The following is a 25543-nucleotide window of genomic DNA, read 5'->3' as shown; positions in this document are numbered from 1 at the left end:
CATAGTAAAGAGCTCAAAATAAAGAAGTTACCTTATATGGGTGTTACCAAGCCTCTAGGAGCTCACTTAATGTTATCTACAAAAGAAAGGATTTGGAAGGGTGAGTATGTTGAAATATTGAAGTTGCTACATAGGGAAGTGCGTTCTAAAGAAGGTTCAAAAGAGGAGGAATATGAGTTGGCCAAACGCCCAAAAGATCCCCTTACAATTGAAAATTGGACGGCAGCATTTTTGATATACGCTAGCGTTTATTGTGAAAAGTTTCCTGAGCGCTGCGTAGCCATTTTTAAGTATATGGATGTTATTCGGAAAGCGCAGATAACAGGTAGTGGGGTATGCATGGGCCCAGTATGATTAGGAGTTTAGAGCAAGAATGGCATGGAATTCTGAGGCCAAGTGGGGAGAATTAGACACAGATCTATGGCAGCATACAATGGGTGCCTCGGCCGGTGGTAAGACAATTTTTACTGCTAGTGGCTTACTGTTAGTTTATCGGCCCTTTCAGGGAAAACCCACCAGGGGAGGGGTGAGAAGTGCAACAACAGTGCAGTCTGGTATGGGAGCATATTGGGATTTCAACAAGGGCCTCTATACTAGGGAATACTGTAGATTCCGTGACGAATGTTCTCAGTGCGGCAGGAAACACCCATTGGTCAAGTGCTGGGGGCCTCGTCTTTCAGGCGGCCAGCAGTGGTTACAGCAGAATTCCAGTGCTACAGGTTCCTCACAGCAACTTCAGTCGAACAGGGGTGAAAGACTACTGCAGGGGTTGGGCCCAAAGGCTCGTACTCCGGTTAACGTAGAACAGCTTGCTGAAGGTTTGAAGGGCTATGGGGATGCTGGGACACAACAATTGTTGACAGGTTTTCAGGAAGGATTCCGCCTTGGATATTCAGGGCCGCGGCTGCGGCTCTGGTCCAAGAATTTGAAATCAGCTGATGAGCATAAGGCAGTGGTACAGGATAAACTGAATAAAAAAGTGCGGGAGGGTAGAATGGCAGGTCCCTTTGACGATTGGCCTTTGGATGATCTGATTGTTTCGCCCATTGGTGTGCTTCCTAAGAAGGAGGCTGGGCAATACCGATTAATACGACACTTGTCATGGCCGGAGGGGTCCTCTGTTAATGACTATTGACGAAGAAGCAGCTTCTGTGTCTTATTCTTCAGTGAATGTAGCTATGTCCTTAGTAGTGACTGCGGGCCCTGCGGCAGAAATGGCAAAATGCGATATAAAATCCGCATTTCGACTGCTTCCAGTCCATCCTGAAGATTGGAATCTTCTGGGGATCCATTTCCATAGGAAGTGGTACGTGGACAAAGCATTGCCAATGGGTTGTTCAATGTCTTGTGCCCTCTTTGAAACCTTTAGCACTTTTTTGCAATGGTTTTTCACGCAACATACTGGGCATAAGTTAGTGACACACTATTTGGATGACTTCTTTTTTGTGGGCTCACCGGATTCTTCTCAATGTCAGACAGCTTTGGTTACATTTCAGAAGCTTATGGACCTGTTGGGAGTCCCATTGGCACCGGAAAAGACAATGGGTCCTTGCGAGACCATGTTTTTTTTAGGGATTGAGATAGATTCACATGCAATGCAGGCACGCTTACCAGTTGAGAAAAAAGACAAAATGCTGGAGCTTTTGGAGTCAATGTTGAAGAAAACAAAGGTAACTGTCAAAGAGGTGCAAGTTTTGTTGGGCCATCTTAATTTTGCATGTAGGGTGGTCAGAGCAGGTAGAACTTTCTGCAGGCGTTTGGGTAGGGCTCTATCCGGGCATCATTTGCCTCATCATCATGTGCGACTATCAGCAGGGGTCAAGGAGGATCTGCGCATGTGGGTGGCCTTCTTGCACTCGTTCAATGGTGTTCCTTTGTACAGGGAGGAGGACTGGGTGTGGGACGTTCAGATTTTCTCCGATGCGGCAGGCAGTGATGGTTTTGGTTTGTATTGGCAGGGCAGGTGGTGTGCGGAGCATTGGCCAGACAGTTGGAAGAATGGGGGCAGGAGTATTGCCTTCTTTGAACTGTTTCCAGTGGTCGTAGCATTGACGCTTTGGGGCCATGAGTTTGCTCACAAGAAAGTGCTGTTTCGCATTGACAACTTGGCAGTGGTGGAAATCATCAATAGGCAGTCAGCCAGGGACATGCAAATATTGAAACTGTTACGAGTCTTTGTGTTAGGTTGCCTTAGGTATGACATCAGTTTTAAGGCCCTACATATTCCTGGTGTGGACAATGACATTGCGGATGCTTTGTCTCGTTCACAGCGGGAGAGATTCCATGGGCTAGCTTCGGAAGCAGACAGGACACCGACCCTCATGCCGGAGCATCTTTGGAATGTAGGCGACACAGGGTCATACAGTTGGTGGTAAGTTCGCTGTCTGCATCTACTAGAGCGGCTTATGAATTGGCTTGGAGAGAATTTTTGGCGTCTGAGGCCTGCAAGCGAGGACATGGCTGGAGATGGTCTGAAGATGTAGTTCAGTTTATCATTGATTTAATGGATAAAGGCCTCTCCAAAGTCACCATCGCAGGAAAGCTAGCTGGCATTTCGTTCATGGGCAAGTTGTTTTGGGGTTACTCTCCCTCTGCTGGGGAGGTAGGGAGGAGGATGTTGGAAGGTTGGTCCCGGGAGCAGGGAGGGGTGCATTTGGTCAGGAGCCCTTTGTCTTGGCAGATTTTGGCCAGGTTATTGGAGGTTTTGCCATGTATCTGTAGGGATGATTTTGAAGCGTGCCTTTTTGCAACGCTTATGGTTTGGATGTTTTTTGGTGCTTTTAGAGTTTCGGAATTGTTCGGTTCCAAAGTGTTTGGGGGGTGTGGTGGGGGGATGTTCATTTGTCTGAATGAGGTGTGCATTTCTGGCTATCTCATTCAAAAACTGATCAAAGAGGAAAGGGCAAAGGGATTTGGTTGGAGGCGTCTTCTCCTTCTGTGACATGTCCTTTACAGTGGGCTCGGTGTTGGTGGGTGGTTTCTGGGGGGGGGGTCTTGGAAGCCTGTGTATTTCAGCACGTGGAAGGATCAAAAGTTTCAGAATATCAATTGCGCATGGTGCTGCGGAAAGCTTTGCACTATATCGGCATGGATAATAAGAAATATGGTACTTACTCTTTTAGGATTGGTGCAGCAACTGAAGCCCATAACAGGAGTTGGTCAACGCAGGACATTATGCGCTTAGGGCACTGGTCGTCTAATTGTTTTCAGTGCTATGTCAGGAATGAAGCGGGGGAGGTGCTTGCGTCATCCTCTTTATCTTAAATCTGATACTGCTTTTCTTTTTCAGGTTCCGTGGCAGGCCCTCGTTCAGCGGCTATAACCATATGGATTGTGGGGCATTCCTTCGTGAAACGTGCTAATATTCAAGCGTGTAATAGCTACTTTGGTCCTATGCTGGGTTTTAATGATCGTTTGTTCAATGTTGTGTGGAAGGGAAAAGGGGGCATATTCGGTATGACACTTTGGAGTTTTTCCGTGGTGATGGTGTTCACCTCTCGAGGATTGGCATGGATTTGTATCTTTTGGAGCTGAGAGAGGTTTTGTCTCGATGTTTGAAAATTCAGGAATTTACTGGTTAGGTTTTTTATCCTGGGGTTGTTCAGCTGATCTCTGTTTCGGGGGGCAGAAAGGGGGGGTCTTGTTCCCCCCCCCCCCGCTATCTGGGTGGCGGAAATTGGTGTTTTTTTGCCAGGCTTGGCATGATTGTAGTTGGCATTTGCTGAATTGGGGTATTGTCAGGGGAAGTTGCCCAGGATGATTTGTTGGGGCGGTTAATAGGTTGGGGTACCAAGAGTTGTTGGAAGGCAAATGGGGAAGTTTGTGTTATGCTTTGGGGGATTGGATAAGTTGAAATGATTATGCGGGTTTTTTGCATTGTTTGAATTTGTAATAATGTTATGTACGGGCGGGTTGATGAAGTTTTAGGGGCGGGGTCTGTGATTGGGGATTAAGGAAATATTCTAATTAGTGAGGAATAGTTTTGTAAGGCGATTGGCCGAGGTTTTATTGTGTAAATGTGCACCTGTTTCAATAAAGCGGCCTTTTTCACACACAAATTTTGTCTGGTGGTCTGCTCACCCCCCCCCCCCCCACCCCTCCCTCCCAACGCGCTTCATTCACAGCATCTCACACACGAATGCACGTATGCTTTGTATTCAGGAATGACTCAGTGCAGACAAAATATCAACATCTTAAAAGAGAAACACCAGCTGCTACTTAAACACGGAATACGAACACACTGTACCGAGTCTATACAACAGACGAGCGTGAAATGGTTACCCATTATTGGTAAATGCATTATGTGGGCTTACTGCGTGACACACGAACATTTACCACCAGAGAAAAGATAAAAAGAAAAACAAGTATTTAAATCTCAATTATATTTACCCACCTACATCACTGCTTAGCTATTATCGGTTATCTAATCCTGTGCTCCATTCTCAGCATTTCATGTAAACTTACCTCGGTCTTCCTTGCGCAAACATGTCCCATCTATGAAGCCTGGCATTTGTTTGCATTGCTACCAGCCCTTGCGACGGAACAAGTGTCACCCTTCAGCATGCAAATCCATATTGGATTTTCAGTTAGGGAACCGAGGTCAAGACATGTTCCCATGTGGGTGTCTAAGCTGTCGGTGTTTCTGGATTCACTGCGCCACCAACAGTTTAGTTAGCTAATAGCTTCACTGTGAATTCTGCCGTTCCTGCTCGTGCAAAAATTCACTGTTCTAGAGCCGCGCTGCAGCATAGGAGAAAGGGCTGAAGAGGCCGCATGATACTGAGCTGCGCAGCTATGTCAAGGTGGGGCTTCGAGGCCGTGACACGCTGATGCAGTTCCTCTGCAGTCAGTGCTTCAAAATAGGCCGGTTCTGTCAGGTACGGAGTACCGGCATTTTATTTTGGGAGGGAGAGTATCGGCACTTCGAGAGTGATGTAATGCTCCTCGGAAACTTCTATTTTTCCATTTCAAGCTCTGTGTACAGTAGGTCCTTAGACTTAGTAAGATCAAACATTGGGTTTGAGACGCTGAGTTTGAATAAACCGAATTGATTGTTACTCCAATATGAATATATTTATTAACTCGGTTGTGTACAGGTATTCTCTGCGGTGCAGTGTGAGACAGAAGTCCCAGCGCTGCTGCAGTAACTGTCCTTTTCTTTGGTGAATGAAGGGAGATGTGATCGTACCTTGCCTGTGTACTGTATTCTGGCGCGCCTGTATCGAGTAAACTACGCTGGAAGTGTTGGTGTCTGGTACTTGGTACCAGTTTGTCTTCAAACTGGAATAAAAGGGCTTTTATGTAACACACCTTGAAGATGCTGTTATGTATCAGGTCACCAATTGAGTTGCATTAATTTAGTCTGCAAGCAAAACAGTGAAATTCGAGGAGTCCTATTTTATCACGACCTCTTGTCCTCTAAAAGGCCATCTCAGTGCTGTCAACACATCTAATGATGCAGGTGGGAGTGGACAGTTTTGGTTATCATTCCACGGTTATTTCTTTTTTTTATTAAAGATTCTGGCGTTTCCTATTTCCATTGAAGGTCACCGTGCCAGCGGCGCTGCTCTCTGTTACAGAGGATGGCTCGGCGTCACACATCCAGCCAGTAAACTTGTTTAAACCCCCTTAGTAGTTGTCGAGCAAGGAAGGAACAAACTGCCTTTGTAAACCACCAAGACACTCCAGAACAAAAGCCCCAGTGTGCAAGACCCGAAGGCGCCCAGAGGCCTCTGCGCACTTGACGTGCCGCTAAGTGGATAGCTGGCTACGGAAGACGGCGCCCAGTGCTCCAGAGAAGGGGGATGCACGCTTCAGATTTTAGACAACTTCTCAAAGAGCGATAAAACATCTGCAGAAAGCACTGCTGGGTTAAGCCGCCCCAACCCTACATCGCAAGCTCCTTTCTGTCAAGACTGACGCCGGAGGAAGAACTGAAAAAAACCTCTCTAATTAATGACTTGCTATCCGTTTACAAGAGCAGCGGGGGTCCAGCGAAAGTAGACTCTTTCAATCCGGGCGTGAGCCCGGCCAGCTCTGTAACTAAACTCCAGAGGCTGAGGAGAGAGAAGACGCCATGAACACGGTGCCAAGGCCGAGGAGGCCGCGCCGTGATCAGGTCATCTAACCCACTCTCATCAGAAAGACAGATAACAGAGCAATGCACAGAATATGCTGCAAGGCACCCATTTTCATATATAGTTTCCATTTTTTTCTGGAACCATACGAAAAAACTTCCAAAAAAACAAACGACTTCATTTCAAGATGCAGCTATACACAACATGGCATTGCAGGCCACGGAGTATCACGAGAGAGTGGGGAAAGAAGCAGTCTGGAGCAGCTCACCCTCGTGTTTCACGGCGTGCCACCCGAGCTGGCCCTGTCTGGGTGAGAGCCCTGGGCGAAACCAAGTTTGGCGGCCCCTCCCTCACGTCCTCTAAATAGTCCATGCATTGAAAGTCTGAGGAACAGGAGAACTGTGAGGGCAACACGATTAAGGAACGCCATGAAAAGAAAAATACACAAAAAGCATTCAAGGGCTCTGGTAGCCTTCAGAAAAAAAATGTAAGCACACTTTTCTTGGGACCCAAGTCGTATAGAGACTGCTAGGCCCTGGGAGTGGGCCCAGCTCGCACATGCTAAAGGCCATCCCTACATGCCACACGCCTGCCACCTATCTGGAGTCACAGAATTCTAAAGCAGAGCCCTCTACCACACCTATCCTCTTCCTCCTCTGTACATCTCTAACCCTTAAATACGGAGAGGGGGGGGGGGGGGCTTTCATCTTGGCAAACAAAGGAAGCCTCTGACCACTGGAGGCCTCTACAAAACACACAAACACCCTTGGTACTAAGCTCTACCAACCTTAGTAAGAGTGCATCAAACCAGCACTTAGACACAACCCAAATACACAGCAAGAAAATACCAATTCATTACCTTTGCCTCCTCGCTCCACAACCACCACCTCTAACCTTTCATCCAAAAACTCTGCCCAATACTTTAACTCAAATACAATTAACATCAAGAACTCCATCTTACCACCTCATGGCTTCCCCTTATTATATGCCTTCGCTCAGATCTATGCTTCTACACTCACCACCTTTACCACATCTACAAACAGGAGCGGCTCGTACACGTAGGAGTGGTGGGGGGGCACTCGAGAGACGATGAGGGAAAATGAAATAATACGTTTTACCTTGTGGTATGGTAAAACTTCTAAAGTTGAAAGCTAAAATGCCTCTCTGCCTCCTTGAAGAAGCACATTTTATTATTTAAGGGATAACGTACCCCCTGCCATACATTAGAAGGATACTACATGTCACAGAGGAGTTCCATAAACATATAGAGGAACGAGGCCAAAGGGCAAGTTCCTTTATAGGGTTATGGAATTTGGAGGGGCTTACCATATCTTTATCATGTCCGCCAAGGGGTACTTGATCCCATAAAATACATGGTCACACCACCCCCACTATACACCTAATACCTTGGTGCATTGCTCTTTTATATGAAAGAATGAGTAGGTTTGCCAACAAGAAGAATACACTTAAAACCTCTAGTGTAAAATTTAACACATCAAAAAATTGTTAGATATTTGATGTAAATAGATATCACAAACAGTTCAATTCAAGTCAGTTTAAAAAAAAGCTATAGTAGCTCGGAATGTGTATAAACATGCAGAAGGATTCTAGTTTTTCTCTACGGTGGGCAGAAAACAAACATTTTCTATTTTTGTCATTATAAGCTAATAAAATAGTGCAGAAGAAAGAAAAGCAACAATCTGTTTTCAGAGCTTTAAAAAGCTGCTTTAATTAGCGCCCATTCCATTATCTCCTTGTGTTTGCAACTATAATCTTGTCTGTGTTCAATGTTGTAACAGTGCTATTGCTTAGTAGTTCATCATGTTCATGCTGATCAGAAGTAGCTCCCATAAAAAAAGTTGTGCAATCCCTGCTCTAAACTATTTACTTTCGGAAACCCACATAACCATACTTATCCTCCCCAAACTGATAGCGGCCTTCAACACTCGGGCATATGCAACACCCAGGCGAGCCTAGTAACAGGAGAGAACAATACAATATTATTCACTTGCTACACATTATGATCAAAGTTCATCAGAAGAAAATCTTCTCTCTTTAAAGACTATTTTCCAGATGTAGAGGAGCACGTTTCTGAAGTTTGCACTAAAGGAGGCAAGGAAAGGGTGTTGGCGCAGATCTGCGGTTAGACTATCCACTAGAAAGAGCCTTACCGAAGGTTAAAAAACACAACAACAAAACGTGCTTCTAACCACAGATTTCTCACATTGTGAATCAGGGAGTTCCTGCCTCTAGGTTGAGGACAGGTATTGGGAATTGGCTTGAATAGGGCTGCCACAGTTTTCAAAGCTGAGCTCAGCACATTATTTTGTATTACATATTGATGTTACGAAGACGGGTGGCGTGCCTCCAGCAGTAGTTTGAGTCGGCTTTCCACGCCATGTTGCAGAAGTGAGTTGTATACCCACAGGACTCCTATAAGCAGGTGTCCTGATAAATATAAAAAAAAGAGTGAGCTTCATTCCCAACCATGGCAAAACAACTGAGTTTTAGCTTTCATGCTAAATACTGTGATGGCTGCTGCCTTCCTGAAATGTCGTAATCGCTGCCTCCTTGGGAACCATGATAAAGCAGCCTGGTTGGTGCGTAAAGATTTTTGGTGCAAAAAGACTATTCAGCGCCAAGAGGATAGACAGAAAGTGCATTACCAGATGCAGTGCCGGGGCTCTCACAAGCCAATGTCCAGACATGGCACCAAAGAAGTTAAAGGGGCTCACTCCAATGGAAAAGGGCGACCACTCTGGTGGTCTGCCAGAGATACCGCCCCCTTTTGTACCGCTTTGGCCGCCATAAGTGTGGCAGGGTATGCTCAGATGTGAGTCCCTTGCTCACTTTGCCACTGGATTCAAGCAAGCCGGGCTGAAGACGGCTGTAATGCCAGAAACCGGTCCTCGGAAGCTTGTTTCCGGTCCAGGGAAGGCATGGCTTGGCAGTTCGGGCTGGACTGTTCCCATGAGGCACAGGGTCAGACTGATTTGCATATGGCCATGTCTGAACTGGGGTGGCAGAGTGGGCTAAAGAACGGTGATGGATTAAACCCAGATCTGTTGACTGGGTGTGAGTGTTTGATTGGTTCAGATGCTCCGTCCATCACCACCCCCTTTTGTACCACAGAGATACCGCAGGAAGCATAATCCTAAACAAGTGTCCTCTCTAGAGACCATTCTTCTCCAGGGTTCTCAATGAAATCCAGCACTGGAGTGTACTTCAGCAAGAGTGGGAGGAGCTCACTGCACCTGGTGGGTGGCCATGCTGATCACACAGTTTATAGGTCTTTACTCTCGTTTTCAAGCACTGTAGTGATGGACACAAAAAAGAAATCACGTGTTCTGAAGAGAACGACGGAGGGAAACTTGTTTCCTTTTAGGACGAGTACAGAAATAGGAGTTGGTGAAAGGGTATGGGTATTTATTTCTCTAAATCGATCCACACAACTATTTATGTGGAAGTTATGCATTTTATTTTCCTAAGCAATGGCTAGCTTCTCAAAATTCACTCCATAGGTCGCCCATTTTCTTTAATCATCCGTACTTTCTTGATCCAACATACCCTATTTTCACCCAAACATACTTATATACTTATACAGTTCGGTCGAGTCCTTACTATTGTACACAGAGTTCAGCGAGTCAACACACGAAACCTCCGCTAGGAGACCTCAATATCACTAAGCAGATTTTCTATTCTCTTCTTTTTAGGTCTACAATCCTCACAATGTCTCCTGTCCCAAGACTCTAAGCTGAGGAGTGGTGAGAGGAGCTGAAGCGAGGTCTGCAGTAGGCTTAGCCATTGCCATATAAAAGGATAGCAACACATCCTTGGTCTGTAAAATGCACGTCTTTATTTGAGGTCTCCACAAAGAACTGCGCCTTAGGCTTCATTTCACATGACGTTATGCTCACGTTTTTCAAAGTAAAGTTAACCAACCAGTCAGTGCAGAACAAGGAGAAGTGTTTTACAGTTACTTTTTTGTTTGCAATGTTTTCTTTCCTCTTGCTAGTGTTACAATGCCCTCTTTGACACGGGTGAAACCACACTCAAAAAAATCAAAGAGGTTGGCCTATTAAAATCCTCTTTAAGGCTTGAAGGATTGCTTTAAATAAGTAGTAAAAAGGTCATGTGTTCAGCTAAGGGTCGAGGAGAAAACAATCAATTCAAGGTGGAAGCAAGGACGGCGCAGGCAAGACACCATCCAAAAATACACCGCATTTATTCTAAACAGAATATCACTGCTGAAGGCTATGGATGCCCTGACGTGTGCCCTTCCTTCCAAACACAAGCCCCTCCCTCTTCAACGCAGCATCTGCCACCGCGGGTCACCGCACTGCATCCTCTTTATTAACTCGGTAACCTCTTAAACCTAAACCGGCAAATGAGATAATTAGCTTGCTGCTGATCCAATTAAATAGTGCGCTGCAACACTTATACAGGACTGACACACACGGCTCAAACATTACTCAAACTGAAAGTTGTCCAGACACTGACTACTAGCTATCAGTAATTCAGAAAACGAACCACATTCTCCTGCCACAAAGTCTTAAAAAGAAAGAACAGATGATGATGGACGGAAAGCTGAACAAAATCATACATTCACCTCTAGTCACAGATCCTAATAAAATCCATGGGTTTTTTTGTTGCTCACCACGCTATTCCAATTTGTACACAGCCATAAGCAAATCAGTCTTGACCCTGCAGCCCATGAGAACAGTCCAGCCCAAACTGCCAGACTAGGTCCTCCTGGACCAGAAAAAGCATCCTGGGACCAGTTTTGGGGTATCACCGCTAATCAGCCAGGCTGAATCCGATGTCACTGCGAACACGGAACCACTCTTTATGCTGATTGACAATACAATACACTATTTTTGCCATTTAAAATTGTGTGTCAACCACTTCATGATAGGATTATCCATGCCACATTAAAATATACATTTCAATACAACTGGTCCTCAACCCATTCACTGCTCAGTATAATGACTCTTCATTTATGGGGGACACGGAGCTGGGCTCAAATGAGAGTTTTTAACAGAAACTATCATGCTCACAACATAATATTTTGGTGATTATAGTGTTAGATTTTTGACAACACTCATAGGGGGTGTGTACTATATGTGGCAGAGCTGGGTGACTCCCACTAGCCTGTATCCAGCGTATAACGTATTAGCTAGGTCTGCTCGTGAAAAGGTGGAGCTCAGAGACGCCAGAACGGTCATTTAGACCCTGTTGGCCATAGGATCAGTAACATTCGGATCTCGAAGACGGTAAAAGGTACTAGGATGGGCGGTCTGTCATGACGAAGTAAGTTTTTGGTCAGGAGAGGACTGCATCTGGAAGACTTGCCTGATTTTTCAGGAAACAACGATTTCGGGTGTTGGGCAAATAGTAAAACACTAACTTTTTGGGGGCATTATATGACAAGTAATTTTTTTATTTCTGCAGTGTGCGACTACAGACACCACCCCATCGCAAGATCCATGTCGCCCTTGGCTAGTGCAATTAAAGTAGGTGATGCGTTTGTTAGACACTTTTGTGTCTCTATAGTCATTCACTTATTTCTTTCACAGCAAGCCTTGGTATACGATGCACAAGTGTTTGTATTGCACATTTTCTGCCTGATTGCTAGTATCACAAAGTCTTTCCAACAGTGGAAGAAAAGAATGGCATGGTCTGCTTTAAGTGGAAGGATGAAAGTGTCTGTTTTCCACATGTACGCATACATGTTGCAGAGAACCATGCTCAAGCAGGATGAGCAACCTTAAATGATTTTAAAGATGAACAAAATCTTTTCACTAGTGAATGAAAGAAAGAATACTTTGGCATGGTGTACGTCATGTGGTAGGATAATAATGTTTGTTCCCCGCATGCTGAAATGGTGCAAAGATGATGAAGACAATTGCACAACGTGCGCAGCTATGGCTCTGAACAAATTCCTTCAGGAGCTATTAGCTAACATAATAGTATACATAATGTCTTTTTCATTATATTCACTCTAGAATTAACAAGAAGGTTGGTGAAAATTATAAGTTAGGAATTACTCAACACCCCATTTAGTCTTAACGCGCATGCGTCTGCTGACTAGGGTCTCTGCTGTAATCAGGAGTCGTAGTACACCTGAGATGCATTAGGTGTCTTGGGTGGGAACCCAGTGATGAAGAATGCAACCAACTAGGTTAGTGGGTGAAGGTTCTTTTAAAAAACCTAATGTTTTTTCTGGATACACGAATGAAAGGCATTCGTGATGGCATACTAAGATGGTAGCAAGCTAGTTTTCATTTGTTTGTTACACTGATAAGGGAAAGAGACGCGGGCTTATCTCATCTTCTCACTCTCCTATTTGGTTTACCTTGACGCCTAACAGCGCCAATCACTCCACCTTCCATGTAGACAAAGACTTAGAATCTTACCTGATGCAAACCTGCCTCCGGATGTCGCTGTCGTGCCTGCAAAACAACAGTGTAAAGTGAAAAACAAGAAGCACCACTGCCTTTTATTCATTAAAATGTCATTGGAATAGCAAGATTAATAGTAGATCACATGGTAAACAACTCCTGAATATTTACAGTGAAACATCGCCCTCACTAGTGACAGGAAAGCTATTGCCAAGGCGTCAACCGGACTGTCACGCCGCACTTTTGGCTTAAATGCTGGTCCTCGCCACCTTTTGGGAGGACAGTGCTGGTGGCGGCTGACGGTGTCGAGGCCAGCACAAGCCTCGATCGTTTGTGCCCCTTAGGGGTTTAACAGGGGGGAGCATGACCCAGAAGCACTCAAGTGCTTCCGGGGCATTGGGAGGCAGGTAAAATCTGGATCCTGCTGGTTCGTCCTGAAGCTCGCTCCCCACATAAAAGAGGGGGTGGAGTGGCGGAACAGTCTTTTCCCCTCGCCACTCCACCAAATGGAAGCTATGCTCCAACAGGGAGCAAATTTTACCCACCCACCATCCCATAAGGCAGCAGTTTGTTAATGAATACATTTCTTGTGTTTTAGCAGGGTATCAACAGTATTCTTTTAATTATTAATCTGTTTACAGGAATTTTATCTGTCAGGGCCAACAATTATCCTTATAATCTGTCGTTACATAAAGATTTTTTCTTCCATTGGGCGTCATTGTCGTATTTTATGTGATTGTATCCTTGGTCTACGGTAAGATCATGATTGGTATGGCATTTTACAGTCCTTAGTAGGCATCACCATTGTCAATTAGGAGACAGTGTTCTTTCATAGAACTAAAGGGGGCGTTTTACGGCCGGTAGGCTGAAGGGTGCAGGGGGTACAGATGCTCCGCTTCCGGTAGGCCTTTGGCCCAATTCCAGCACAGGCGCCAAAATTTACATAACACACCCCTGAGAGGAAGTATAGGTGGCGTAGGCTGGAAAGTGCGGGGGGTAGAGAAGTTCCGCTTCCGGCAGGTCTTTTGGCCAATCCCCGCATATGTCCCAAGTTGGTTTTAACAGCATAGCCCCTGGGAGGTAGGATTGAGGGCGAAGGGGGTGCCTGAAGGAGGTAACCTTCTGGCAACCAGGCCTCCTGTGCTAGATCATTCCGGTAGGAGGGGTGGACCTAGCACCTAGTTGGACCAGTCCTGACCTTGCTCGTAGACTCAATACCGGATATGCAGAAAATGATAAATATAATAAATCAGTTAGGTTAGGAATGGCTATGATTTAGATAAATATTAAGGTTAGCCATTACCATATGACATAACGTAAATACATTGTAAAAATTGGTATATGAATGCTCTGGACTGAAGGTGGATTTTCTGCGTATTATAAAGATGTAATGTTCTTTAATATGTTGATTTGTATTAATAAAATACGGCCCGGGTTTCCAACCCCTAATCCAAGACAATTGTGTGGATATCAATCTATGCCAAGTGCAGTTAACACATCTGAATCCGTTTCAAACACAACTCCTCTCAAGAAGAGCGCAGCAGCCCACCCACTCTCTATGGCTAAGTAGTTCAAGAAACCCGAAGTTCACCAAGCTCCTGAGCACCCGACTAAAGTGAGGAGGTCCCCAAGAACGGCCTGAAGCCATCTTTGCACGACTAGTACTACATGGTGAATGCCACCGCACTCCTCCCAGCAGACAGTGCGAGTGACCTTTAAACTGGGGCCGAACCAATTACTAACGCGTCAGAATGATGAGAACAATGTTATGAGACAATGTTCAACGAAGCTCTTGCGGACCAATCGGATAATCCAGTCTTAATCGGTTTGCGGAATCAAGCGAACAAAGAAACAGTTAAATACAAGTACGTTTATTAAAAAAAAGTAAACACCCCCCCACCTTCCTGGCTACACAATCTCTCCTGGAATATGATCGCACGTTCATATATCAATCAGCATTCCTGAGAAATGAACAGGCGACGAAAATTCCAAATATCTCATATCTTGCTCAATAAAACAGCAGCAACGTTATTACAATGTATCGAGAAAAGAAACCATTAACAACAAAGCAAGCAAAGCAAAACATCTGCAAAATGAAATAAAAATGTGTTCATCTCCGAGTTAATTTAAAAGATAAGATTGTTTTCATAATTAGGCTTTTGAGTCTATGCCTAACACTCTTAAAATCATCAACTTCTTCAGGTGGATTCACATTTTCGTTAAACACTCTGACACCTCCCCAACTTCCAAATGTATATGCTGAGCCATCATGGCAAAATTATACATTTTTCCCTGCAATGTTTTCACAACATTAGGAAACACCTGAAAAACCTTTTAATGGCAGGTAAATGTAGAGCTTGGCAGGGTACCAGTGGTGGGAGCTCTCACCTTACCCCAATCACCTACCGAATCCACCTGTTATTTAACACATCCTGTTATAGGACCTCTCCTCTTCCTGTCAGCTACAGCTTCTGTTTTTTTTCTTTCCAGTTATCACAAAAAAGTGGGAGCCTTACTTCCTTCCCAACCATGGAGGAACTTCCCCAAAAGCACTCAAATGGAGATTCCCCAGTGATCTCCTGTGGAGTGAGTCTATTGGCAATCACCCTTTAACACCTCTCCTGCTTCCTAGCTAAACTTGAAGCCTTTGCCCATTGTAAACCCTCCTTCAGAGTTCTACTGAACCTCTCCACAACACAATTATTTCCTGATGACAAAGGGGACACTGGTCCTGACGAATGCCTGATATATTTCAGATAGGCTGAAACATGTTGACCTCACGCTAGGATAACATTGGACTTCTAGGCCCACATGCATCAAGCATTTTTGTAGTCGCAAACGGTGCGATTCCTTAAAATCGGCCGTTTGCGTATGCAAAAGTGCTGTTTGGGATGCATCATGCCATTTTAGAAGTCGCATCTTTTTTACGATTTCTAAAATTGCGTTAGCATATAAGAAATCGCAATTGTGCGATTTCTTAAATGCTATGCATCATTACAGAAAAATGTGCGATTTTTAAAATTGGAAGTGCAAATTACCACGAAGTTCAACTTCGTGGTAATTTGCGAAATTGTTTAAAAATGCACAAAAATGCATTTTTTAAACTGTTAAGCTACAGACACACATGTCCTTAGGACATGTGTGTATGTAACTTATGCTGAAAAGTACATTTCATGGGTGCAGGGGGGGGTCATTTTGACCCCCCTCTCCACCCTTGAAATGCATTGATGAATTGCAATTGCACATTGTGAATTCGCAATTCCCATTCATTCCTATGGGCAATTGAAAATTTGCATTTTTTTTGCAAATCGGTAAAAATAGCGATTTTTACAGAATTGCAAAAAAAAAAGCAAAAATATTCATGCATAGGCTTTTGCGAGTTCTAAATTGCGAATCGTTATTTTTCGCAATTTAGAACTCGCAAAAGCCGATATTGATGCATGTGGGCCTTAATTCGGTCCGTTATCCTATGTATATTTTTTATCCCTGTCCAATTGGCGAAACGAATAAATTCCCTTTTTGACTCAATTGGCCTTTTTATCTTACACTTCTTTTTCACTTCACGTTCACAAAAACCAGCTCCGCAGTAATCTGGCGTTGCAGCACACCAGGGTGGCACTCGGCCATTCCTGGTGAGGCCCGATGATGAAGCATGTCACCTACCAGGTCGGTGAGTGAGGGCTTTCAAACCAACCTATCAAGGTTTACTTCGCAAGCAATTTAGACTATGTGCTAGACCACTTGTTTGCTCCATTTTGTAGTCATTCTTAGTAGTGACGCTCCTCCGTTGTTCGTTTGCATCTTAACCCGAGGGGAATAGGAGCATTTTTTGTTTCCCTTCCTCTCTTGTTGTTACAAGTTACCATACTTTCCATACATCACCCATTCCACTACGCGGGCATCCAGTGGATGTTTAATATTAGTTCCTTTGTTGTACTATGAGGATGTGTTAGATGTATGGCTGATTTCACCAGTGTTGATATCTTTATTCGTGCTTGGAATGTGGAGTCAGGAAGGGGAGGGCTTGCGGGAAATGTCCTATAGAACTGCTCTATTCTTTGAGTGTTGGTCCTCCACCTCTAGCTGGTGGCTCCTTTCCCATGCACAGACTTACCAAATGGATCTAGTGAGCAATTTGGCCCTTCGTTGGCTCCTGGATAGGCCCTGTGTGGTGAGGTGTTTGAGACGCCTGCAGGTATTCGTTCGCGCTTTATAAATGGCAACAAATAAATAAATAAATAAAATAAACAGGATGGCTGTATAACTCAGTCCTTGGGGGTTGTTGCAGGGTTTCTGTACTCACACAGAACTGTGCACAGAGGAGTGGAACCTCGGCAAATTAGGGTGTCCCAAAACTTACCTTAGCAACCAACTCACCCCTTACCGAGCTAGCTACAGTGTCTCATTGGACATATCAAACTGCCAATGTTTAGACAAACCAGAACATGAACTTACAGTACCTCAGGGTACGTGGGACTCATGAACACTCTTTCGTTATATTATCATTACAAACCAGAACATGGAGTAAAGAAGACACATGTGCATTTGAAATGTTTATTTACTAATGCCGTCTTCTCAGGCGCAGTATCTTAGATAATACAAGTATACTTATTATCAGTATCAAAATTACCAGCATAGTTACTAAGACATAAAAAGCGAATGGTGACAGCATGTTAACATGCTGTAATGAATAAGAGTTAACAACACTTATATCTCACCCTCCCTAACACATATATTATATTATTAGCTAAGAAGGTCTCTTTGGGTTGTTTTAGGGCGGGCCCATACCTTAGTGTCTTAGCATGAAGGAATCACATCAGCATACACCAGCTCTCTCTGCATGTGCACCGCATCAAGTGTGTTAACAATTCTCGTGCAAAGCAATATCAATCCCGCCTCAAGCCCAATTTGGCAAAGGCTGCACTTGTGTTATGACTATGAAGGCGTGGAGATCAGACCTCATAACAATACCATATCGTGTTGCTCCTGAAACTTCAGCACTCTCCGTGCAGACATGGTTTATTAAACAAAACTGATATCAGAGCAATAACATATTATTCTCACATACACCACGGCAAACCACTAGGTTGAAAGCTAAGTCAACAATTAAGGGTCGTGTGCAGAAGTTGCAAGAAAGGAAAAATGGCGTTTAAATCTCAAATGTACCTATGCTAACTTAACACGATATAAGGATATATAGGAGCTATACAACACCCCCCCATGATCCGAGAACGGACTAAATAAGATAACAGAAGTGCCATCACATGAGAGCAGAATCCAACAATAAACGAGCATGAATAAAAATTCAAATCAAAAAATTAATGCTAAAAAATAGCCCACAAGTATAATGTGGCTCAAGCCAATAGGCAAGCAAAAATAAAATTTCTTGACCAAAAGTCAATAAAATCAAGAAAATGCTATCAATCAGCATGTCCATTTGAGGCAGTGTCTATGATAAGACTGTATATGAAAAGTAAGCTGCAACAGCCTCCAGGAGGAAGTCACTGTCCTCATCCGAAAACAGTTCAGCCATCCAATTTAAAAGATGAAAGGAACATACGTGATCTTCCAGCACCGGATCCTCTATAACCATCAGAGGACAGCTCGGTGGGTTTTCAAGAAAACTTTGTTCCAAGAAATTTTGCGCTGCCGACAACACATCCCAGGGACCCATTAGTCCATGTGCCACCGCCAAGGCCATAATCCTTTCGTCAGAACAAACCAACTCGTGAGCAATGATAGGACTCATCAGTTGATCAAAATCGACGTCAGAAGATATTGGTCCGCAGAGACACAAATCAATGGCCCAAAGGAAATCACAGGTCAGGCAGCGAAATACAGGCTGGACACAGGTGAAATAGGAGAACCGAAAAGATAATCCAAACGCCGTGCTTAGAGTCGCCAACGGCAGTGTGCCATAATAATCAAGCATGCGGTTGCGAAACCGCGTCAGTAGCAGCTGAGCGTGGTCTTGCACAGGAAGGGCATCCATATTTAAAAAGGCAGAAAACCACCAATGCGCCAGCCGCTAATGCAAGTAAAAACGGGAACCCTTCAAATAAGGATGAAAAAATAGAATGGAAGAAGGCAGGGATGACTCCAAAAATCTTCTCAAAGGAAGTCACGAGACCACCGCTAACAACTTTAAAAAAATGCGCTAGGCCCGTTGTGGAGGATGCGTTAAAGATAGAACGGACCATGGCTCCGAAATGCAAAGGCAAATCAGTGTTTAAAAGAGCCTGAACCTCCGTACGGGTGTTAGCAATGTGAAGCACGAAAGTTTCACGGGCCGAGCTCAAGGCCACCTCTTTCTGGGACAATAGAGCTCTTATTCTAGCCATGCCGCTGAATTCTGCTCCCAAGGTCGGTATCTGTGGCCAAATGGAAGACTCCCTATGTTCACGTGTGGGAGGATAAAGAACATTTCTGCAGCAAATAACTCGCTCACTTACTGTTACTATGAAAGCTATACCTTTAATTAAACCACAACAGTTTTCATTATTGAGCATTAAATAACTACCATTCTCTAACAATTTAAACGTAGGGATGATAGCAGGAACTGGCGTGCCCTGTAAAACGCAAGCCATATTCGGTCGGTCCTTGTTACATGAACCGTGTAACTGTATGTGTCTGCACATTAAAGAATGATCTGGTGTCTCAGTACACTCATCCCCTGTTAGATAAACTTCTTGTTCATCCTTGAAACATCTGTATGTGTATGGGAGTGACCAGACCTCATGAAGAAAACCGCTACCTAAGGGTTCAAAACGACCTATTGGCAAATATTTCATACAATTTGAAAACTTATATAAAGCAAAAGGCAGCGTTATTAAACCGTGGATAAGCCACGTAGCAGCAGTGGATTCTGCCACAGAAAAAGGTAAAGATTCCAACCTTTCAATATGTAGCATAGAAAAGGAAGCATCACGCATTGAAAGCAAGCGTTGTTTGTCAGTCAAATTAAACGGTGCAAATAAAGAGGAAACGTTCATGTATCCCCAGGGAACTTTACCCATTTTCAGAGTCTGAAGTGTCCATGCAAACTGCATGATTGAACGTAATTGATTTTGACCATGGTATAAAACAGACACTTCATCATGCACAATATCAACAACAGACGACACAATATTATCTAATGTGTAAATTCTAGAGGAAAGCACGTTAATGCTATTGTCAACAACTGCAAGCACTTTCTCAAGATTCGCCTGATCAATAGCCCTAAGGCGTGAAGCAGCCTCAATCTGTGAGAGTTTCCAAATTTCATTGTAAACCCCATATAACCACCTTTTCGACCTGCCACTAGCTGGGCCTTTAATGAAATCATTCAAATCCACGTCTGCATTCAGTTTGGAAAGGTGATACTTAACCGCAGGTAAAGTTGAATGTTTCAGCCAAGCTTGACACAACTTGCCCACAGAGTAAGAGGTGACAGTATGACTCAAATCAAACCGGGGATCAGATCTAACAGTCTTAAAACCGTCAGTTATATTTAAAAACCTTTTTTGGCAAGAATCAGCACTACGGTGCCAAAGCAGCCAACCCTTGGGATTCATACTGGAAATGTTAAAGGAGGAATTAAGAAGCAGAGCCTGTATATCTTTAATAGACAATTGAGTAAAATTACTCCAATCCTCATATTCCTCCAACTCCGGGAAAGACGGGGTGTTTAACCTTTTAGATGTAGCCAATCCAAAGCATGTGGTCTGGGAAATGGTTTCATTTAAAAACAACATATGATTCGGGATGAGACATGCACGGTGCAAAGCCTCAGTGCCTTGTACCTGCCAGGCCCTTGAACCCCAAACCGATTTAAGGTCTATGGTTTCCTTCCATAACTCATAGCCCCCAGTAACCAATTGATCTAGGAAGGCCTTCGAGTACAACAATTTTGTATCGGTAAGTCTAACCTTGGACAGTGGCTGTTTGTGAAATTTAAAATAAAAGGACTCGGGATTGGACTGATTAAAGTCAGTGAAATAAGTATACTTTTTAAGAAACGTTTCTGAACTCCCTTGTGTAGGTGCCGGGCAATGTTCCCACTGAGTAAAATTAACAGCATCCCTTCGGGAAGATGTTTTGTGTAAGAAGTGATTGCCATAATGTTGGTAACAGAACAATTCACCATAATTAGCAGATTCCAAGTACAAATCCTAAGCATCAAAAGCAGCATAGTATTTCAAATCAGAAAACAAACTTTCCACAGCATTAACATCCCAATCATCAGAACGAATGTTTTGTTTCACCACATCCCCCATATTAACCCTTAGTACATTAGGAACATTAACGACTTCCGTTGGGCCATGAATCTGAAAACGAACTGCATCCCACGCGATTCCATCCAGAACAGGCCATGCTGTGATGTTAACCAAAGTCAAGTCTCTTTTTAATCTGTGTGTAGAATGTGAAGAGGAAAGTGGTGCCAATGTTCCATTTAAATGAGTAATGCAAGTTCTCTCCTCGACATAGTGCCCATTCATAATTCGAAAAAAATAAAACACAAAACCAATTGACATAAAAAGGTAAACCGAAAAGAGGACCAGCCAAATGTATATCCAAGGAGGTATCAAAAAATGTTTTTTAAACAGGCTGGCATATACAGCAATTTGAGAGGGTTTTTTCGAGGCAAGGGAAGCAGAGTCAAATGAAAATCTGGATTCCGTGGCTAAACGAGCTTGCAGGTCAGGCATGGACAAATCAGTGGGGTATGTATAGTCTGTCTCATCAAGGTTAGTTCCTGGTAAATTATTCAATAATGGACTGGAAACAGCAGGTAATTCGATGGCCACCTCAGGTTCATTATCAGAAGCAGTGGGCATAATTGAATTTCTCACAATGGAAGGACAGGAAACAGCTGGTGTCATGCTAAGAAGAATCGGCCACTCTGTGTATCTTGACATTGTCAATAGAAATAAACCTGTTTTCCTTACGACCTGGAAGTGGTGGTAAAATGACTGTTCTTGTGCCCTTCACTCCAAGCACTGGGACTGGAGCTCGATAGGAGGGACCAAACTCTTTCTTGTTGTCGATCTTCTCCCGAACCAGTTCTCCAACTTGGGGTAGCCAGCCAACTACCGGGATCTGCAACGCATCATCCGATGTGGAGGGCAAATGTTCCTTTGCAAGACTGTCTCTGGTCTTTTGTAGATTCTGTAAAACATTGCAATGTTCATCTGCGTCAAAGGAAGTGGCGCGAACCACAGAGTCTAGACCGTCAAGGTCAGGGACGTACATCTTGATGCCAAAGAGCATTTCGTATGGGGTCCGCCCACCCAGAGACCTTCTAGGGAGATTATTAAGAGCACGCTGCACGCCATAGAGGTGAGCCAGCCAGTTTCTGCCAGTGCCTATAACTCGGGCTGTCAAAGATTGCTTTAAATCACGGTTCATTCGTCCAACTACACTATTACCCTCAGGTCTGTAGGGTGACGAAAACTTGACTTGGACCCCCATCGAAGTCATGGCATCCTTATACGCCTTAGAGGCGAAAGCCGGACCCTGATCCGAATGGAAGGTACCACAGGCAAAAATCCCTATAAAGATACGCAAATCTCTAATGACAGTCCGTGAATCAGCGCTGCGATGTGGCCATACCCACACAAAGCGTGTGCATGAGTCAACTGCTACTAAGATGTACTTATACGCAGTATCAGATGAAAAAGGACCGCAGTGATCTAAATAAACACAGCCTAGTGGTTTATTAGAAATGTACAACTGAGTCTGTGGCGGACGCGTAGCAGTTGAAGGTTTAATCTGCTGGCATATGTCACAAAGAAGGACATATTCACGCGTCTGTTTGTACAGTCCCCGCCACCAGAAACGTTGTTGTAGTTGCGTTACAGTGGCTGAGACGCCCGCATGCGCAGACGCCACACCTTCATGAGCCGCTGTAATCAAGTCTGTTCTGCGATCCGAGTTGGGAATCAGCCGTTCCCCAACATCAGGAATTGTCACAAAAGGAACCTTTTCGGGACTTAAGTGGTATTTATACTTCGAAGGGAATCCCGCAGGATGTTTACTTCCCTTCTCAGAGGCAGCAATCGCTGCCAAGATGTCGCTATCAATCTTGGTTTTAGACCTAGTAACTGCTGCAACTAAGTATGTAGATACTGCTGATTTCGCTGCTTCATCAGCAAGCGAGTTGCCAACAGCGTGAACTCCTACGCGCTGATGACCGAGAGTATGAATCACATAAACGAGTGGCAACATAGCCTTAAGCTCTGCCACTCGAACCCAGATCATTTTATGTTTTATTGTGCTACCCTTGGAATCATGAAAATCATTTTGAATCCAAAAGAACAAGTTTTCATTGTAAGACTGGACACAGTAGTAAGAATCACTTACAATTAGAGTAGTAACACTTGGATCTGCGTACTCCAAAGCTAGTAAGAGAGCACGAAGCTCTGCCAATTGTGCGGTGCAATCGCCCAGGGGCAACGTGTGCACTTCCCTGGAAACGAACTCATCATTCAACATAGCACCGACCACAATGGCGCATGCGGAAACGTAGGCATGTTTAGAGCCATGCGCAACCTGCGCCGACCCATCAGTGTAAATGATGCAATGGAAGTCCTCCAAAGGTCGCATAGCCAGAGGAGCAGGATGAACGAATTCATACTGCAAGTACTCCTGCGACCGTAAGGAAGCGTCAAAAATAAACATGACATCCGTGGATGACAATGACGCTGCCCACTGAATCCACCGAGGGTGCAAAGCCTTTGAATTCGGTACACTGGCTTTCGTGACTGCCTCCAAGTGAGGACAGGGTGTTACCACTAGCATGCGTTTCCCCTGAGACAGTGCTCGTTCCTTTAGAATAGCCATCTGTACAGCAGTTAAAACCTTTTCTACTGTGGGAAACCGCATCTCAGCCGAAGTGTACAAGTGTGACTTGTAAGCAATAGGTACTGTGTCACCTTCATTAAAAGTGAGGTATGTGAAACCCACCGTCCCAGGAATTATTCTTATTACCAGGTTGGTGTGGTTATCACGAGTCAGTAAATATTTAGAAGCGAGCAGATCAGCCTGCAAGGATTGCAAAATGGCTGAATGCTCAGGCAGCCAGCATGATTTTGAGAAAGTTGGTTGTATCAAAGCATACAGAGGCTTGATACGCTGGGCATAATCCGGAATGTAAGTTCTGCCGAAATTCAAAAAGCCCAGTAAAGACTGTAATTTTTTCAGAGTTGTTGGAGCGCGCAATTGTGCGCACTTCTCTAAGAAGTGAGGAGCCAAACCTCTACCTTCATTGTTGAGCTCATAGCCCAAAAACAACACTGTGTGTTCTGCAATGTGCGATTTTGCAAAATTAAATTTGTAACCCATGTCTGCAAAGGTACAAATTATGGAATTCACTCGACACAGATGCATCCAAATTTCGTCGTCTGTGAGATAAATATCATCCACATAAGAACATGCATCCGGATCGATTCCCTCCAATAGTGTGACTATTCTGGAGGTGAAGACCCCAGGACTATTTTTGTAGCCCATTGGGAGTCGCCGGAAGCATTTTTGCACCCCAGCGGACGTAAAACTTGTCCATTGGGAGCTAAAGCCATCCAGTCTGTGGGCATAAAAACCATTGGAAATGTCAAGCGTTGTCTTGAAACGCTTACGCACTAGACTATCCACTAGGGCAGAGCCGTGAGTATTCTGTACTGCACAGTTACGGCAATGCGAGTTCAAATGCCGGTAATCCAATACCAAACGATATGATCCGTCAGGTTTGGTCACAGTAAAAAGGGGATTATTCATTGGTGACACACACGTTTCAATAACTCCCTGATATTCCAATTGTTCAAGGATTTCTGCGACGGCCGCTTTAGCTTCACGCCGTATGGGATATTGAGGCTGAGGCTGCGGCTCAGACCGCAAAGGAATTTCGTGGCATGGGGACAATTTGTCCCAACCACATTGGTTGCGGTAGAGAGCCGGTGCAAGAGCCCGAGCCCACTCTTCTGCAAAATGCTGCGCATGCTCAGTCGAGACAGTGTGCGCGAAACTGGGAAGGATTACCTCCTCCCCTCGCGGCGCTGCGAGCACAAAAGGTGGGGGCCAGTCAGCCTCGGAAAGCAAAATGTCGTACGTAGACGAAAGGTTCTCCCAAAATACCCCTCTGACAGTACGCTGTATGTCACCTTCAATTAACAGGACAATTTCAAAAAGTCTTTCAGGGGGAGCTAATCTCGTATCAGCTGTTTCTATTACAACAAACACTTCAGTCGCTGTCACCCTCAGTAGTGGACGGAGCGCCTCTCTGACTATGGTAATCTCCGCCGCGCTGTCCAGCAAGGTCAGAGCCCACGTCAGATTCCGAAGCCGCGTTCTCACTATCTGTGGCATATCTATGCGCTGTTAAGGCCGCGACTTTCTTCTTCGCAAACTGCGGACGCTTAGGCGTAGAATCCTCCTCCTTCACTGCGCCGTCCGTCTGGCGGGACTGACCACGTCCTTGCTGGCCACCACGTCCACGTCCACCCCCTCCTCCACCACCGGTCTTCTGGGCCGATGTTTCCTGAAAGGAACGAGGAGAGCGTTGATCAGAACCCTGAAAACGATCAGGTGATTTAATCATCGCGCGATCGCGCAAATCATAAACTCTGTCTGCCGGCGCAGGAGCTTGTATAGCAGGAACAGAATCCTGAGTTTGCCTAGTCTGCTTCCCCTGTGTCTGTTTTTTAGGCCAATTCTGTTTTTTGGACTTGGGCTGGACATCCGTCACTGCAGATTGTCCCTGAGGTTGTTTTTTATCCTTCACTGGAAAATATTTCAGACCTCTACTTGTGCGGCCAATTGTCTTATAAGCGGCCACCACAATCTTTGCTAACTGGCGGGGTTTGTCGGCATCGGGCAGAGCAGCCAAAGCATTCGACACCTGAAAGTTAACTGCATCTCCTTTAACATTGGAGAGAATGAGATCACTTACAATCTCAAATGAACCACACAGGCGCATACCCAATTCAACCGCTGCCTCCGGACCGTGATCATTCTGAACACGTCTAATGATTTCAGGCAGGGCATTCATAGACGGGGTGCCGAAGCACCTCGTATAAACTGCCGCAAAAGTTT

General features: G+C 44.6%; 1 protein-coding gene across 4 annotated transcripts in view; it reads right to left on the bottom strand.

The window, feature by feature from the left end:
- The window catches only part of MTUS1 (microtubule associated scaffold protein 1), a 972936-nt gene that overhangs the window by 434529 nt on the left and 512864 nt on the right, over positions 1 to 25543 (bottom strand). For all 4 annotated transcript variants that reach the window (XM_078678114.1, XM_078678116.1, XM_078678113.1 and 1 more), the window contains exon 7: positions 12494 to 12529. In XM_078678114.1, the coding sequence (XP_078534240.1) occupies positions 12494 to 12529 (36 nt within the window). The remainder of the gene's footprint in view (positions 1 to 12493; positions 12530 to 25543) is intronic.

The sequence above is a fragment of the Lissotriton helveticus genome, chromosome 2_2, assembly GCF_964261635.1.
Source record: "Lissotriton helveticus chromosome 2_2, aLisHel1.1, whole genome shotgun sequence".
Classification (NCBI taxonomy): domain Eukaryota; kingdom Metazoa; phylum Chordata; class Amphibia; order Caudata; family Salamandridae; genus Lissotriton; species Lissotriton helveticus.
This window is presented reverse-complemented; position numbering and strand designations above follow the sequence as displayed.